The sequence below is a fragment of the Oreochromis aureus genome, linkage group 13 (genome assembly GCF_013358895.1).
Source record: "Oreochromis aureus strain Israel breed Guangdong linkage group 13, ZZ_aureus, whole genome shotgun sequence".
NCBI lineage: Eukaryota > Metazoa > Chordata > Actinopteri > Cichliformes > Cichlidae > Oreochromis > Oreochromis aureus.
In genome coordinates, this window is record NC_052954.1 from 7,751,932 (window position 1) to 7,768,520 (window position 16,589).

The 16,589-nt window shown below is 42.3% G+C and overlaps 1 protein-coding gene and 1 long non-coding RNA gene across 2 annotated transcripts; both read right to left on the reverse strand.

Annotated features, from left to right (window-relative positions):
- Positions 1-2,043: 2,043 nt before the first annotated feature.
- On the reverse strand, positions 2,044-6,717 carry LOC120443235 (L-threonine ammonia-lyase-like). The gene is made up of 8 exons (XM_039621445.1): positions 6,648-6,717; positions 6,366-6,531; positions 5,177-5,276; positions 4,938-5,013; positions 4,229-4,354; positions 3,786-3,953; positions 3,622-3,679; positions 2,044-3,034 (listed from the first exon to the last, which is right to left on the reverse strand). The coding sequence occupies exons 2-8, from the start codon at positions 6,486-6,488 to the stop codon at positions 2,936-2,938; spliced, it is 750 nt and encodes a 249-aa protein (XP_039477379.1). The 5' UTR covers positions 6,489-6,531; positions 6,648-6,717; the 3' UTR covers positions 2,044-2,935.
- Positions 6,718-6,779: 62 nt separating this feature from the next.
- On the reverse strand, positions 6,780-8,468 carry LOC120443243. The gene is made up of 3 exons (XR_005615269.1): positions 8,408-8,468; positions 6,983-7,099; positions 6,780-6,891 (listed from the first exon to the last, which is right to left on the reverse strand). It is a non-coding gene; the product is annotated as an uncharacterized LOC120443243 (long non-coding RNA).
- Between the last annotated feature and the right edge of the window lie 8,121 nt (positions 8,469-16,589).

The following is a 16,589-nucleotide window of genomic DNA, read 5'->3' on the forward strand; positions in this document are numbered from 1 at the left end:
CGATTGCTTAATATAAACCCTCTGATGATGGGCTGATTTAAAGAGATGTTTGAGTTTGGTGCTCAGTTAAAAAATTCTCATTGTTAGGTATTAGATAATTTAGTTCATCCTGTCCCATCTGTCTGAATCTGCTTGGGATGATATACTCTGCCTGATCCAGGATTCTGTATGAGCTAACTAACCCTCCCATGGGAGTATTTAGCTCAATGAAGAACTTTGTCTGGATGCTTTGAATCTGCTAGAGCATTACTGTGTAATTACTGTGTAGCGCCCAATTTTGCACTTCCTTTCAACTGTCCTTTCACGGGAATCAAAGCAGGGTATAGATCATCCCATCTGCTACTTTTCCAAGAAGTTCACAAACAGCTCAACTGTAGCACTATTGAAAAGGAAGTCCTTGCCTTGCAGAACTGTGAAATCTACATTAAGTCTAGGTCACAACCAATTCAAGTGTTCACTGAACATAATCCATTTCAGATGAAAAACTCAAACCAGAGACTGATGCGCTGGTGTCTTCTTATACAAGATTTTAATTTGCTGATTAATTAAAAAAAACAAACAAACACTGGGAATGTAATGACAGACGCAAAGTACAAGACCCCATCCACTGGAGTCCCAGAAATCTTCCTGTAAAATCTGTACTAAGATTACCAGGTCAGCCATATTTTCAAGTGCAGACATGCTCTAATCGACTTGATTTACCAAGTTCCAAAGGTTTCCTATAGACTGCCATCTGATGCTGCTATGTTCTCCCTTGTCACCACCTTCCAGTTGCCTATCTGTTCCAGATTGCAGCTCTTGCAGTCTGAAAGAGTGCAGGAAGATATAACTGTGTGTACCTGTGTGTTTGTTCCTTTGTCTTCTTAAAGTACGTATTCACAACATCTCTTCCCATCCTTTTTGTAAAATCCACTGTCATGTCCTTCTGCATTTCTCTCCTTAACACCATATCTACGCAACACTTCTTCATCACCTCTGCTCCCTTCACCTCCATGTCCCCTGTAATCTGCTCTAATCACTCATCTGCCCCTGGGGACACTCTCTACCCCTTCATTCATCTCAAAAATTCTCTTTTATCTTCTGACAGCCAACTTGTGCATACACACTGACAACATTCAACATCACCCCTTTGATTTCCAGCTTTGAACTCACAATCACTAGTCACACACTCTCCCTTCAAAATCACCCCAACTCCATTTCTCTTCCTACCTACACTATGTTAGAACGGCTTCAATCAACGTCCACTGCTCCTAGTTTTGCTTCTCTTCCATCCAATATATCTGCCTTTCTTCTCTCCATCATATCATCGCCCTCTTTACCAGTCATATATTTAAACCACCACACTCTTGCCTTTCCTCCTCTCTGGCTACCCCTTAAGATGCTATTTATTTGTCTTTGGCCAACAGTAGTACAATTTCCACCAGAATCCTTTGATTTGGCCAACATTTTATACCACATGCCCTTCCTGGTGGAGCCCTCCCCATTTAGCCAAGTCTGGTACTAGCACTAGGAGTACACTGACTTGTAACCCCCCTATGTCTGGGTCAGATGTTTAATTAAACACTTACTTAAATGATTGTATGTAGATTATGTAGCTTATCTAATTATGTTAATTATGTAGCCCAATTAGCAAAGTAACAATCACTGTTAATGTAAGAAGTTATCGTTTCCTGGCTAGGAGCTTTAGCTGTTTCGGGAAACCTTGGACTCATCAATCACAGCTCTGAATGTATCTCTTCTGACAAGAAGGTGTTTGTGTGTGACGTGGGCCAAATCAGGCTAAAGCAGTAGCACGGGGTCACAATGTCCTCTGCTTACAAACTTAAGAGCATTAGCTTGTCTTAAATGGCCCAGTCTCAACTAGAGCTTTGTCCAGACATTGGTCAGTTGGACAGTGCAGACACTACTTATTTTTAAATCCTGTGTTACTTATACTTTTGGTGAAAGTAGACCAGCAATGAAGAAAAACTCAAGCTAGTTGTCTAGTCTAGCTAGTCCCCTACTTTGCATATAAACTTCACAAATGTGAAAACACGGTTACGGTTCATTTGTCTGGAGTTTTATTTGGAGAACGGTTTTAGGAGGGTTGAAACTGCCACTGTGGACAGAACAAATACAGAAATATTTACAGCATTTTAAAAAGAACATTCAATGAAAAATAGACCTTATATAGTGATACTCTAGGAAGCTGTACGTGTGCTACAGAAGTCACACTCCACCCTTTAGCTAATGCAGACTGATCCAGGTTCTGCCAGGGGGCGGAGCCACAAGTTGGCCACCCATGACAGCCGTTAATGAAGACCCAGAGGGCTCGACACACACTCACAGAACTCAAATAATTTTTTTTGCAGAACTGTTTCTCTATAGGGACACATTTTAATTGTAATTAGCTTATATGCTTTACCAACAACTGGGGAAAAAAAGCTTTATCCACTGTTACAGATTTATTTAATCACTTGAGGATTACATAAAAAGCTTATATAATAAGAGTAAATGAAGAAAAATCTTGGCCCTACAGTAATTGAAAACACAGAAAAATACTTTATTCTGTGCCAGCCCAATGTTAACCCATTAAATGGCCCAAGTTGGGAACCACTATAAAAATAGTGTGAATCCGCCATAGCATTCAGTTAGAATTAGCATCATCAACTGGGATGCAGTTTAACCGCTTCACAGTATATTTAAGGTGCCATGATGAAGAAGAACAAAAGCAGCATTAGTAATAGAAGGAACATGTAGATTTGCACTATAATCTCAAGGCTTTTCTGTTTACACTTAGGTTTGCTGACCAAGCATTCTCTTAATGAGTCTCATATAACAGAGCTTGCATATCATAAGAGTGTGTGTGTGTTGCAGGAATGGTTTGCATGTGTTATCCCGATGGCAGGAATCTGTTTTCAGTCAGTCTAGTTTTGTGTTCAGGATTTCGCTGTGATCACCGGTCCAGCCAGCATATAGAGGGGTAGCGCTCGCTCAGCGTCTTGCGCAGATGAGCGCTCTGCATCTTATCCCTGGTTTCCACCACACACTCCACCTGTCAACACACACACACATACAGTTAGTCTTCTTACGTCACTCTCTGTCTCACACACACACTCTAGAATTAGGGCAGTGAGAGGTTTGCTTGTTGCATTATGCAACACCTTTCACCTCCTGACACTAGTTCTGAATAAGCAGTACAAATTGTCAGTGGAGACTGTGGGGGTAAGAATGCAGAGCCAGGAGATTACATGATAAGTCTGCTCCATCCCTGAGCTTTAGAAACGAAGGAGAATAAAACAAATCCATTATTTAAAAAAGCTAAGATGGCCCAAGATTTATAGTCATTTTACAGTCAAGTTACGTCATAACTTGACTGTTGCATAGCAACACTGTGTTTGTAACTTGCTAAAACAACAGCCAAAATTGGCTAATGGTTGTACCAGACCAAGTAAAGCTGTAGGTGGGTAGTGAACTGAGCAATGCTACTTTTTTATATCTTTTAAATATGTATTTGTATTTTTGGTCTTTTAATTCCCACCAACTCCAAGCCAAGAGTTCCACGGCAATAAAGGAAAAGTGGATGAGCGGATTGGAGAGGAGGAAACAGAATGAAGTGAAGAGGACAGATTAGTCGCCTACCTTTGCCTTGAAGAGCTCTGACTTATCGCTGTGTCTACGATGGCAGACGTCCAACAACCTGGGAGGAAAAAGACAAAAGAGGCGAAGGAATGAATAAACTAAAAGATGGCACAGGGCAACGTTAAAAACAAAACCGATTAAGTCCGAATACGTTCCTACTCTACCTGACGTCCTCTCTGGTCAGAACATCCAGCAGCTTAGCCATGTCTCCTGGCCACTCTCCCAGCTGCACTGAGAACTTACTGATCCGGTTGTCCAACACCAAAGCTCGGTCCATGCACTGCCTCACCACTTCCAGCTCCATGTTAGCGCTGCTCACCACCACAGCCACCCTGCAGCAGACACAGAGGAAGGCTTAGTTTATCTGCAGCCAAAAGGATTAGCACCGCTGACATTGTTATGTTGCCAGAATGTGAGCTTTTCAGGCGTTAAGGAAAACATCTGAGCCCTCAGAGTTAGGACTATATTTAAAATACATGTAGGTATATATATATATATGTTTCTTTTTTAGTGGGAATTTGCACTGTTTGAAAACTAGAAGGTCAATGAGTGAAGAGAAATTACATGGTTCAGGTAGGAAACCGTGAAATTAATACACTTGACCCACTTTTTGCCTTTTAGTTCTGGTAGCTGTCCGGCCAAAATGGCAGCCAATCCCATGGCTCCCTCTGTGTCCACAGTGGAGCGTTCGAACTCCTGAAACCGCAGCATTGCCACCAGAGAGTCTTCCTCACTGTAAGAAAAGGAAAGAAAAATGCACTCCTTTGATATCCGATTACCAAAATTAGACTTCGACATGGGCCCCAACATCCATAAAGATATAACTGACAAGATGATGGACCTATCATTTGAGGTGATTCACACCTGAATCTTCAGAGCCAGTCCATAACCAGACGAAATTAAATGTGATTGTGTTCACACCAGATGCACTTCTTGTGATTATTTGTTGAAATTCTGAACCCTAGGCAATCTCCTGTCGACGATGGCTCTGGTCCACTGTGTCTCCAACGCTGCTTGGTGTTTTTCTCTCTCCTAACACACTTGAACAGCAGTCTCTTTCATGCCTTTTTCCATTGATGTGTGCTTGTGCCTAATGTAGAACCACAGGGTTTCCAGCAGAAAGGTTAACAGCCTTTTTGGTGTGAAGCCTGAAGGACTGAGCCAGCACCAAGGCAAATCTAGCTCTGCACGAGCACCACGTCAGTGTAAAAGAGGTATTTGTGTTCTGGGAGTAATAATACATCTGTACAGTGAAGTCAGATATTTTAAAAACCACAAAAGTTTAATTCTATAAATGTGATGTGGACGTGCAGTACCTGACAGTGATGACTTTGTCCACCAGTTTCTGTGCCAGCTGAAAGGTGTTAACACCAAGTGAATGCTCCATAAGATCTGAGGAGAGACAGATGATCAAGCTCCTTTATTGCAGGAGGAAAAAGTAAAAGGAGTTTCTAACAATAAATAATGTGCACATAATCTTTTTTTTTTTTACTATCTTCCCTTCATGAGGGGAAGGTGTGGTACGTGACTTCAGCAGAACAAGAAATGAGTTTACCTCCATAAAGTTTCTTATTGGGGTTGCTGTGCATGTCTTTGATTGGACCGTTCGTTTTCAGAGATTGTAGCAGCAAAGGGAAATCTTCTGGTTCAACTCCCTGTTGAAGAAAGGTGAGATAGTTATTGTTCTCAAGTGTTGATGATGATGATTTCTAACCTGCATTTCACTGTGGAGTAAAACTGTTGAGATCGCTTTTGCACAGTGTCCTGGATTGACATAGTCAAGATCAAGCTAGCATTTTGGAACTGAGTTTTTGGATGGTGGAGAAAAACAGACAGTCTGCACTGTTTTGAACCCGGGAACCTTTTCCTGTGAGCCAACAGTGCTAACAGGGCCACTGAAGCACAGTCGCAGTTTGAGCTAAATGTTAGCATTAGCATGTTCAAATGATACTGACATGCTAACATTGAGCATGGTAGTGTTTACCATGTTTGCTATCCATATTTAACATACAGGCAACCTGACAGGCTAATCAGGACTGAATGTTAATGCTAATTGTGCAGACATGTGTTCATAGGTAGTTTCACAAAGGCATCACTAAGTGATCTTACGGCAGTTCATCCTCATTCTGAACAATATTACTGGACTATATAACAAAAACAGACTAGCACTTATTTTGCAGTGCCTTATATTTTGCATGCGCACCACTTTTCCTACTGTGAATATATGAATATATTATAAAATGGTATACACAGTATTAATTATAAATGTGAAACTGTTGTATGAATATTGAAACAGGACCATCTCTGTACTGACTGGGAGCCCTAATCAGCCTCAGTGTTGCATAATATATAGGTCTTCACTACTGGGTCAAATGTGGTAATATATTTGCTTGAAAGCTTCGCAACACAAGCTGTACCAGGATATTTCTTTATAGCTGAAAATAGAGCAAGAGGGCTGTTCTGTGCCTTCAGTGCAAACAGCACAGCAGCTCTCAGAGGTTCAGCTGTGGGCAGATGGAGGAACAAGGGAAACCACTTCAAATACAGTCGCCTTGTTTCGTAACCCGTGCAGAATGAAAAACGCACTTGTGTCAATACGAGGGAGCTAGAAGCAATTGTGCAATAAAAAGTAAGGATGTAGATCTACTATATGATCTGTAACCAGTGATATGAGATGGGACAAGCAATGAGCATACAGTGAAGATGTGAAGATATGAAACTCCAGCTTCTCAATGTCTGCTTACTATGACAAGAATGCGAGAGTCGAGGTGTTTGATGGCTGCAGCGGTGCCAGCCAGTAGACCATACTGTCCTGCAGCAGGAATGACCACTGCCTCCAGTTTGGGCACCTGTTCATAGATCTCCATGCCCACAGTGCCCAGTCCTGCCAGGTACGCTGCATTTTCATCTCTGCTCAGCAGCAAAGAGAGGAAGAGCAGCCTTATGTTAAGATACTAAAACATCAGTTAGTACTGCACAGACACAGAAACTCTCATTCCAAGTCCTAATATGAATGTTAGACTGACTCTTCCAGGTAGAGGTATCCATTCTCTCTGGCCAGATGGCAGGCGTGGTTCTGGGAATCGCGGCCGGTGCTGCCGTGAGGAGATAACCATGGCGCCGTAGTCTCTGTAGATCCTGAGGCGGGCGAGGAGCAACTTGACGGCATGATGACAAACACCGGGATCTTCAGCTCCACCGCGCGTGGTGCGCCACGGCCATGGAGAAGTTACAGTCAGTGGCCACGATCACACCCATCCTCTGCTGCTGCTGCAAGCACAGAAACACACGCCTGACATATAATCACATGCAACAAATATGCATGCACAGCGTCTTTTTCAGCTCCCCCGCCCCAATGTACCTGCGTGAGGGAGGTGAGCAGGTACAGCACTCCTCTCTCCTTCACAGAGCCGGTGTAGTGCAGGTGCTCCTTCTTCAGGTAGATCTCCATCCCGTACTGTTTGGACAATCTGGAGTACTGAGCACACAAAAGAAGCAGCATATTTCAAGAGCTCCAGCAGCAAAAAACCACTCAGGTGCTCACATGCATGCTGAAATAGTTTTCACTTCATATAATTACTCCTGATGTATGAAATCCATGGTCTTTGCCCCGAGTCATGTTCAATTTTTATGTTATTTTTGCATGAATTCACCTAAACGCTGGTGCTCATCCAGCTCCAGGAGTCTCTGCCTGCTCTTTGCTTTTTGCCAACAGCCGTTAATCCAATCTGCTTCGCACTTGGTGGGCATAATGCAATATAAAGTATGAAGCAGATATGAGGGCTCCTCCTAACTTGGCTAAAAGCTGCAGTGCATTATTAGCGATGATGTCCCCACGAGGGCTTCACCTTCGGGTGATCTTTAGTTATTATCACCTGTTCCACTAACAGTTTCATCAACAGTAGTTATGTCAAAGCAAGCCTCAATTAAAAGAGTTTTTCTTTGTGCATTTTGTGGTTATTAGCAGTGACACACAACCACGCACAGTGAAAATGCAGAGATGTGCAGAGACATTATAAAAGAGGGACATGGCACTCCTGATTTGAAACTAATGGGAGGGTCTTGAATCAGCAAAAGTATAACGTCCAAGGACCCAAACCCACTCTAGAGACTAACTGAAACTAAACCCACCTAACCTAAAATGTAACTCTACTTCTGGGGGATTATTTGGGAAAGCAAAAGCACATATCGGAGTTTTTGTTTGTTTGTTTTTTCCTGGTGACTACTGAGACGGAGAGAGGTGGTTCAAGGTGGGTGACAAGTGACAAGGCCTTCTTCTAGAGCGACTCTGCCTTCATCACTCCATCAATTTACATCAATTCTGACACTTCTGTGTATCCAGTTTGCACTCAGATAGCATTACACTGTTGTCAGATCACATTTAACTTAAGGCATACTCTAAAATGAATCCCTAAAACCCAAATGTTAAACTTTCCCATTTTTAAGCAAAAGCAAACATGTTTAGAACCTGGTACAAAAAAGCTCTGCACAACTTAATTCTAACATAAAATCATCTATTTAAAATGTATCAAAGTAACACAGACCATGAATGCTTTGTTCAGTTTTTCCATGAGCAAAAATCTGCATCCCATTCAGACTAGTTCTGATATTAGTTCACCCTCTTGTGGTCCTTTTACAGCAATCTTCCTTAGATATGTGATGCCTGGCTGCTGTCCTGTCAAATTAAACTTCTGTCTAAACTGAAGGAAGTGATGTCAGCTCCCAAACAAAGGTCAAAGGTCACCTTTATTGCACGTTCTCCTGCACATATTCTGTGTTAGTGTACCGTGCAAGGCGTCTTCTGCATCCCTGACTGGATCCTGAAGGCTGCCGCGCTGATGTCCTCGGCGGAGGTACTGGGCAGGAGGTCTCGGGATCATCCTGAACTCGCTGACTCGCCTGGTTTTGGGGGTCCATGAGGACAACCTCAGGAGCCATCACTACTTTGGTTTCGTGGACTTTCACATCACCATTGAGAAGTTCTTCCACACCAAAGTCCTTCAGACGCTCCGTTCAATAAGGGTGGGTCTGCGGCCCACGGTGCCGTTACTGACGGGACCATATTTGTAAAAGCTACCGGGCTGACTGGGGCCCAGATACAACTCCTCTCTGAAAACCACAAGCAGGCATTGGGGTGTCACTTAAAAATCATATCAAATCATATTCAGAAAACTAAAGTGTGCTTCTGCACAGCTGCTGAGTCCTTCTCATTTAAAACCATAAGATTACAGCTCCTGATCCTACATTGGTCTTTTTCACAGTGTAAATTTGTAATTTTCTGCACACATACTACTGCAAGCTAACACAGCAAAATAACACACGGAGGCTTTAGCAAAGTACCACACAGTCATGAGCTGGACCATGGCGAGATTTGATTTGCATCTTCCAAACCCGAAGATAAAAAGTGAGCAGATGTGAGAACGCTGATGTGAATATAATAGCTTTTCCAATTAAGCAGGTTGTTGGCGTCCACTAGCTCTCAAATCATGAAGGTTATTTCTCCCAAGTGCGTAAATGCACCACCAGAGGGAACTTTTAAAACCGATTACTGTTTTCAGCTGCATGTTTTTCCACAGTGAGTAGCTTTGCAATCAGCTTGTATCTGGTTTCCACTATTAAACCAGTCGTTTCGGAAGGATAGGGAATTTTTTTTAAACATTTTTTAACAGCAGGGTATACTTTGGAAATAGTAACATAGTACTATATATAGTACAATAGAACATCTGTCAAGCAGATCTGATTTATTACTTGATTCATGACAAATTAACACAATTTTAAGATATAAAGAAAAACTAAAACCGGACCAACAGCTTAAGAAAACAATTTAACAAAAGTTTATTGGCACGAATTCTAATTTCTATCCTCTGGATGTCAGCCAGAATCTAGGGCGGAGTTGCGAGGCCTTTGGCAGACAGTATCAGCTGATATTTTCTACATTTTAAAAGTATACATCATCACTACAGCTCCAAGTTTTATTAATAATCGCACATCGTTTGCCCTCATAGATGTGAAGCAACAATTATGAGCATAATTCACCTGAAATATATAAAATCAAAGGTTTATTTACTCAAATAATTAATCATTAAGGAAAAAGTACTTGGTATAAACTGAATATGTTTCAACAAAGTGCATAAGGAGTAATGCATAAATGTTTTTTGAGTGTAACTCGATGTAAGAACTTTGAAAAAGTGACAATTTCGCACTTTGCTTCGTCGATACGACCACTCTCACCGGCAGTCCGCTCACATTCTTCAGGCTAAGATGAATTGATTCACCTTTCACGTCGACCCTGCTTCCACTCTCGGTGATGGATTACTATTACAAGTCACCTTATGATTCATTGGGTCATTCAGCTCCTCTTTTAGGAGACACACAAGCGATTAAAAAGGCAATTTAGTGGTAATAGCAGGACAGAATGATTTATAAACGGCCGTTGGAGCTAATCAAATTGCGCGATTCATTTAAATAGCTTATTACAAGTTAGGTTGGGTATGGTCAGATTTACTCAAATGACACAACACAAAACTGGATCAGACTCCCGCGGGATGTTTCTGTCAAACTGTCAACGGAGAGGCCTTTTACACAGCATAGACGTAGTAATAGGATTATACTGATTGGGGATTAACTCAGTCACTCAGTAAAGCAGATCACATATAGTTATCAGCTACGTTTGAAACTTTGAAACAGGTTGGAGCCATGCCGATCATCGTCAGTGAGGTAAAATAAGACAACTGACTGACGAGGGTGCTTTTGCGAGCGTGCAGTTCTACAATAAGATCAATAGCCACCAGGTGGAGTAGCTTTCCCAAACAACGGTCTGAATATCCTTCAGTGGTGCCAGCTCTCTCTACAGAGAACATCTCGCTCTATTTATATCCCAATGATCTTGCCGTAGACAATACGGCAACCTTTCACCTCGTCTCCTGGGTCCATTACTGCTCTCTGCCCCACTTGTCCTTCACTCTTTTAGCCCCATCATTCAAGCACACAGTGTGTGCTCTTAACACGGCTATGAATAAGAAAAGTCCAAGGCTGCACCTGTGATTAGGGTGCTTTGCTTCAAAGGCAGAGTTCAAAAACAGCATCAAAGGAGGGCAAAGAGCAACATGGTAGCCTCAGAAAGCCTCATCAAAAGGGAAGATGAAGCGCTGAAACAGTAAAAAAAAAAAAGAAAAAGTAGCTCATTTTATTATAAAACAGCACAAAAAGTAAGGACAAAGCTAAAAGTGAAGGAGATATTTAAGCCCACCAGGCTTTCATCAGTGCACTATCTCAGCTTCTTTATGTCCTTTTAAAGACAAAATGCCCTGTCTGGCTGCTGAGCTGCTTCCTTTTCTGATTGAAGAATAAAAAAAAGTTCATCATATGGGAAAGGAAATGTCTCCTGGCACTACATGACTATATGTATTCCTGATGTTGCATCACTGAGTGTGCAGTTCTGCATCCTTTCGGGCAACGCTTCGACAACTTTCTTACATTCGTCGGCTGCTTTGTTTTCAGCTCTTTGGGTATAACACGAAAAGCTCCAGAAGTTTTTAATGTGCTCAAAGAGGCAGAGGAAGATCAGTTTGCTTGTTAAATCTTGATGGTCGTAATCTTCCGTATAAGTCAAACACTGAGGTGTACTTGTAAAATCTGTTTGACCCTGAATGTGATGTAATTTATCAGCGGCACAAAGAAATGCCAGTTATCCACCAAAGCTTAAAATCAAAGCTTCCTTCCTTTCTCTAAATCTGTCACAATATCCTGAAATGAAAGAGGATGCTATGGTCGAGAAAAGCAGAGAGGGTGGACTACCAAGGGTTGGGATGCTGGCAGGAAGAGCAGGGAGAAGATGGAGAGATAGAAGGAGAAGGCCAGAGTATGTGGATCTTTGAGTTTGAAGTCTGCAACAGCCAAGCATGAACATACGGTGGGTTTTGTTGAGTTTCACTTATAATTAAAGCTGAAGAAGAGACTGGACACAGCAGACGAGGAATGGAGGTAATTTAAGAAGGAGGAGCTACCTCAAAATTCTGAGGGTAGATCTGAATCTAGAGGGTTGATCTGGTTGGGGGAGAGGTCTGGGGCTCCGAAGAAGGCTACAGGTAATTTCCCACCTCTGCCAGAAGGGGTCATTCTCCTCGCTGTCTTTAAGGGCCGGCCGTGGTGAGTACAAACGCTCAAGTCGCTCGCTCAAATAGCTCGAATAGAATAATTGAGCAGCAAAGTTCATCCTGGTCAGAGGACCTTCTTCCTAGAGTCCAACAAGTGTCTGTATCTGAATCCCTCTCCTGTCCCTGCTGCTGTGTTGTGTCCGAGGAATAAGAGGACACTGACTGGTGCTGCTCCCACGGCGTAATGTCCCACGCCCCAGCTCCTTCCTTTTCCTGTCAAGGGGCTATTTAAGAAGGGATTACCCATGGACATGTGCGCGGTGGCCATGTAGTGCTTCTCCGGTGGCACGGCCCCTCCCAGAGCTCTATTCCTGTGCTCGCACCGAGATTACTTCCCCTTTTTGTGACGCAGTGCTAATCAGACTGTCTAAGGAGATAGATACAGACTTAGGGTTTATCTAGGAAGCAGTGATCTGGAGGCTCAGCAACACAGAGGAGACAACAATAGATAGAGGATCAGAAATGCATGATTTTTTTTGCCACCAAAATCAATTAAAAAAAGAGACACTTGCAGCAGTTTCATCATTATGTGGCATTTCTCGTATCACGAAGTGATGCAGTCGTTGCAGCCTCTGTGAGATACAGGGAGGGAAACTGCAGGAGATTTTCCATTCAGCTGTCAGATGTAAGTGCTTACATCTGTAAGAAAGTGTAAAAGGATGTTGCAACAGGAGAGACTATGTTCTGGCACCACAAATGAACAGCTGAACATGGTAGAACTGTAGAAAGACAGGCTGCCAGACAGCAGACGCTAAAGGGAAAGCTGAGAACTTGCCCAAACCGGCGGTTTAGACTGCTCAGCTCTGATCAGGCGTCAAAATCTAAAACCTGAAGAGCAGCAGTGTTTCCAGCAGTCACCAGAGTCTCACTGGCAACTGATAAGCTTATTTTCAATTAGTTTCTTAATGAGTTGTTGCCTTTTTAGACAGCTGTGTGTGGAAAAAAGCTCCAACAACAGTTAGGAAAGTGGAATTGGGACTCTGTGCAATCAATTTTGCAACTTCACTGCAAATGGTCAATTTTGGTTAATGTTTTTCATGGTCCAATGACATCTTGAAAAACCTGATTTCAAGGAAACCTGTACAAGATAACTGGTCTCATATTACCTTCAGCTTATACACACTAAACCTGCCAATCTGCTTCGTCAGAAGTGTCTGTCAGGTGGTAGTTTGGGGAAACCATCTTCTCCAAGACATCCAGAGTTGGACTGGCAGCTGAGAACTAACAGTATATCATTTACACCCACTAACTCCATAAATTGTAAGTTGTGACAGAACAGCTAGAGTTTGAACTCTCAGCTCCTTTTTATCGCTGTTGAGATACACATGAAATACCACTCAAACAGAATTACCAGACGGGTACAAGATAAGATCACAACGTAGGCTATTTGTAGGCACTATAGGGGCGGCACTATATCTCTGCAGAGTACTTTCACCACAATCTGTACTGAGCCATAAGGAAAGTCAAAGTGACCAATGTCTAAAAAAAATTTAGCTAAAATAAAACTAACAAAGGGAGCAACGTTATAGATCCCATCTCTAACGAGAGCTTTATAAACACTTCAAATACAAAATTAGCCAAACAACCAGAAGCCAACTTAGGCCATAGTGTACTGAGGTTTAATGTCATGCATGCTTAGTGTTTGGTTGTTCTAAAATACTTTATAAGCTCTGCAATTTTTCAGTAAGCACATTTTGTGTAGCAATAAACCACCACAACACATATGCTGGTTTTTCTGTTTTGATATATTGCATCAGTGAACAAATGCCAGTCATCAGCCAAAATCATGCTGCTGGTGAAAATCAGGTGATAAAAATACAACAGCCATCATGTAAGATGATACAATGCTAGGTTAAGATCATATCCATTAGGACATTGGACGATGGTGGTGTAGTGGTTAGCAGTGTTTTGTCATAGTAAGACATTTTTGGGTTTGAATACAACTGTTTGCACATTCTCCCTGCATCTGTGTGGGCTTTCTTTGCATACCCTGCCTTCCTCCCACAGTCCAAAGACATGTAAGTTGGGTTTAAAGGTGATTCTGAAATTGGTTTTGAGTGTGAATGGCTAACACGATGGCCTAAAGTAGATACCCTGCCTATCCTGTGACAGCTCCATCCCAATCACAAACCTTAATTGAATACGCAGAAGAAAATAGATGGACGATAACAACTGTTTACTTTGATTTAGTTTGATCATTGTCGATGAGACATTGACTTGTCTCTAAACCAGACTTCACACACACCACCACACATCTCACTCAGATTAGATTTAGCTTCTTACAAAAGTGGCAAAAACACAGTGTATGCCAGAGAGCTGAGGTCACATATTGGCAGCGAGGCGCAATAATGAGATCCGTGTCGAGGTGGAGACGATGAAATGACCACCACCGAGGGTCCCCTTAAGCTCTCCACGACTGTGGTGACATCTGGTCATCATAACTACTGGCAGGCGTCGCAGTAGAAAACAAAGAGACGTATGGACAGGAGGACAGAAATAGGCAGTGGGAAGGTGACCTCGCTTCCAGCAGTCTGTCACACGGCGGCTCAGCGTGATGCTGGCTGTGATCCTCTGGTTGTGAGCTCCTGCAGATGCTCTGTTCTTTACGTTGCGTCTGCTGCCTGAAAACATGCATTAGCTAAATGATCCCAGGGTGAAGTCTGACACATATTTACATTTATTAGCCTGTTGATTGTAAAAAGGGGGGTTGGGGAGGAGAGCTCCAAATTCCAGTTCTAATTCCAGTTCTTTAAAATTATAATGGTACACATATATATGTGTGTATCCATGCAACACCATGGTGACTATAATATGTGTTTGTGTGTGGATTTCATTCATATTAAGGCTAACTGCTACATTTACAGTTGTTGTGTTTTCTAAATAAATGAAATAGCAATTGGGGAAATTGTCTTTATGTTTTATTAAATGTGTCCAACCTTTTGAACATGCAGCATATAAAAGTTTGCTTGTGATTTCTGGCATATTAAATTTACTCTGACAGGATGAAATTATTGTTCTTTCCTTGTGTTTTTGCCCCTTTCAGTTTTTCTTATCCTGTTTTCCTGTTGATGCTTCTGTAAAGGCCGGCCATGTGTGAGACACATAGCTATATTTTCCTGTGTCCTCGGCCTGTATCTGTGGTTTGGATCGGCTAACAGACATAAATGTCCGCTGACTCTCTTTCTCTCCGCTGATCCCTTTGCTCACTTTCCGCCAGTGTTGTTTTCTGCTTCCTAACCTGTAGATCTGCTTAAGCAGCCAAAGAAATGAGCACAGAGCAGGAAGGCTGTAGACAGTCCGGCTTAATAAGGTTAGATAATGCGTAACAGTCTTTGCTGTTTGTGTGTGGCATTGTGTGTGAGTCATCGACACAGAGAGAGCGAGCAGGAGAAGTCAGTTTACTGGGAATAACAGGAACCAATCAATGCGATTATAAAGGGCATTGTCTGCTGCTGAATTGATTTTGATTTCTTCGTCTTCCTGCTGAACAGAAATAACCTCCTGGTGGATTTTCTCAGATAGCCTCAGACCCTCTCTTGATTTGATCAAAAAACTGTTTGAATAATAAAACTGAAATTAAAAGAAAATTGTCTACATCAGTCTTACCTTGTGTCTGGATAGAGATAAGATTGGATGCACTGCAGGGTAGTGATGTAAATCAGTGTAATACAGCACTGCTATGAGTTATAAATAAAACCTTGAAATCTTGTACTTTGGGACATACGCTCACTGGTCACCTTGTTAGGTACACCTCGATGATACCGTGTTGGACGTCCTGTTGTCTTCAGAACTGCCTTAACACTCCCTTTCAACAGGAAAAAACCTCCAGCAGAACCAGGCCCAGGGAGGGGCGGGGCCATCTGCTGCGACCGGTTGGGGTGAGAGAAGGAAGTTCTTCTGCATACTTTGGTTGTAACAAGTAGTTATTCGAGTTACTGCTGCGTTCCTATTTGCTAATTCTATGATGTCAACAAGGCATTTTCACCCAGAGGACTTTAACTCACTGGATATTTTTTCCTTTTTGGACCATTGTTTTTAAATCCTAGAGACGGTTGTGGGGAAATCACAGAAGATCAGAAGATATCAAACACTTAGTCCTGTGTGTCTGCCACATTCAAAATCACTTTAATCACTTTCCTTCCATATTCTGATGTTCAGTTTGAACTTCAGTATGTTGTCTTTATCATCTCTAACAGCCTAAATGCACCGAGTTGCTGCCATGTAATTGGCTGTTAGCCCACCTGATGTGTGTCCTTTTTGCTGGATAACAGCCTGCAGTGTCTTAGCAGTTGTCTCCTGAGCAATCCCAGCCCATGCTGTCGTCTCGTTGGAAGACAAAATCAAATAAAGTCTTCATATATCCTTCTTTCTTCATGATTCCTTCAAACTTTGATGAGATTCCCAGTTCCAGACACAATGAAGAATCCCCACAGTCTAATACTCCCACCACCGTGTTTCATTGTGGGGACAGTGTTCTTCTGATTGTTCTTTCTCCAAATATAAACAGTTTCATCTCATCTGACCAAAGGACACACTTCCAGTATGCATAACCTTTCTCCAGGTTGTCCTTAGCACACTTTAGTCTGGCTTGAGGGCGTTTTTCTCGGTGTGTAACCTCCTCACAGTCCACTCCTGTGCAGAGTTCTTAGTGACTGTCTTCTTTGAGACTCCAATTCCTGACTTGACTAAGTCGTTCACGAGTGTTTTAGCAGTTGTCATTAGACACGTCTCTCACTAGTTTTCTTTCCAGTCTTTGAAATCTTTTCCTCCCTCTGCCAGGCTTCTTCTATACTGTGTGGCTCTCCTTGAATT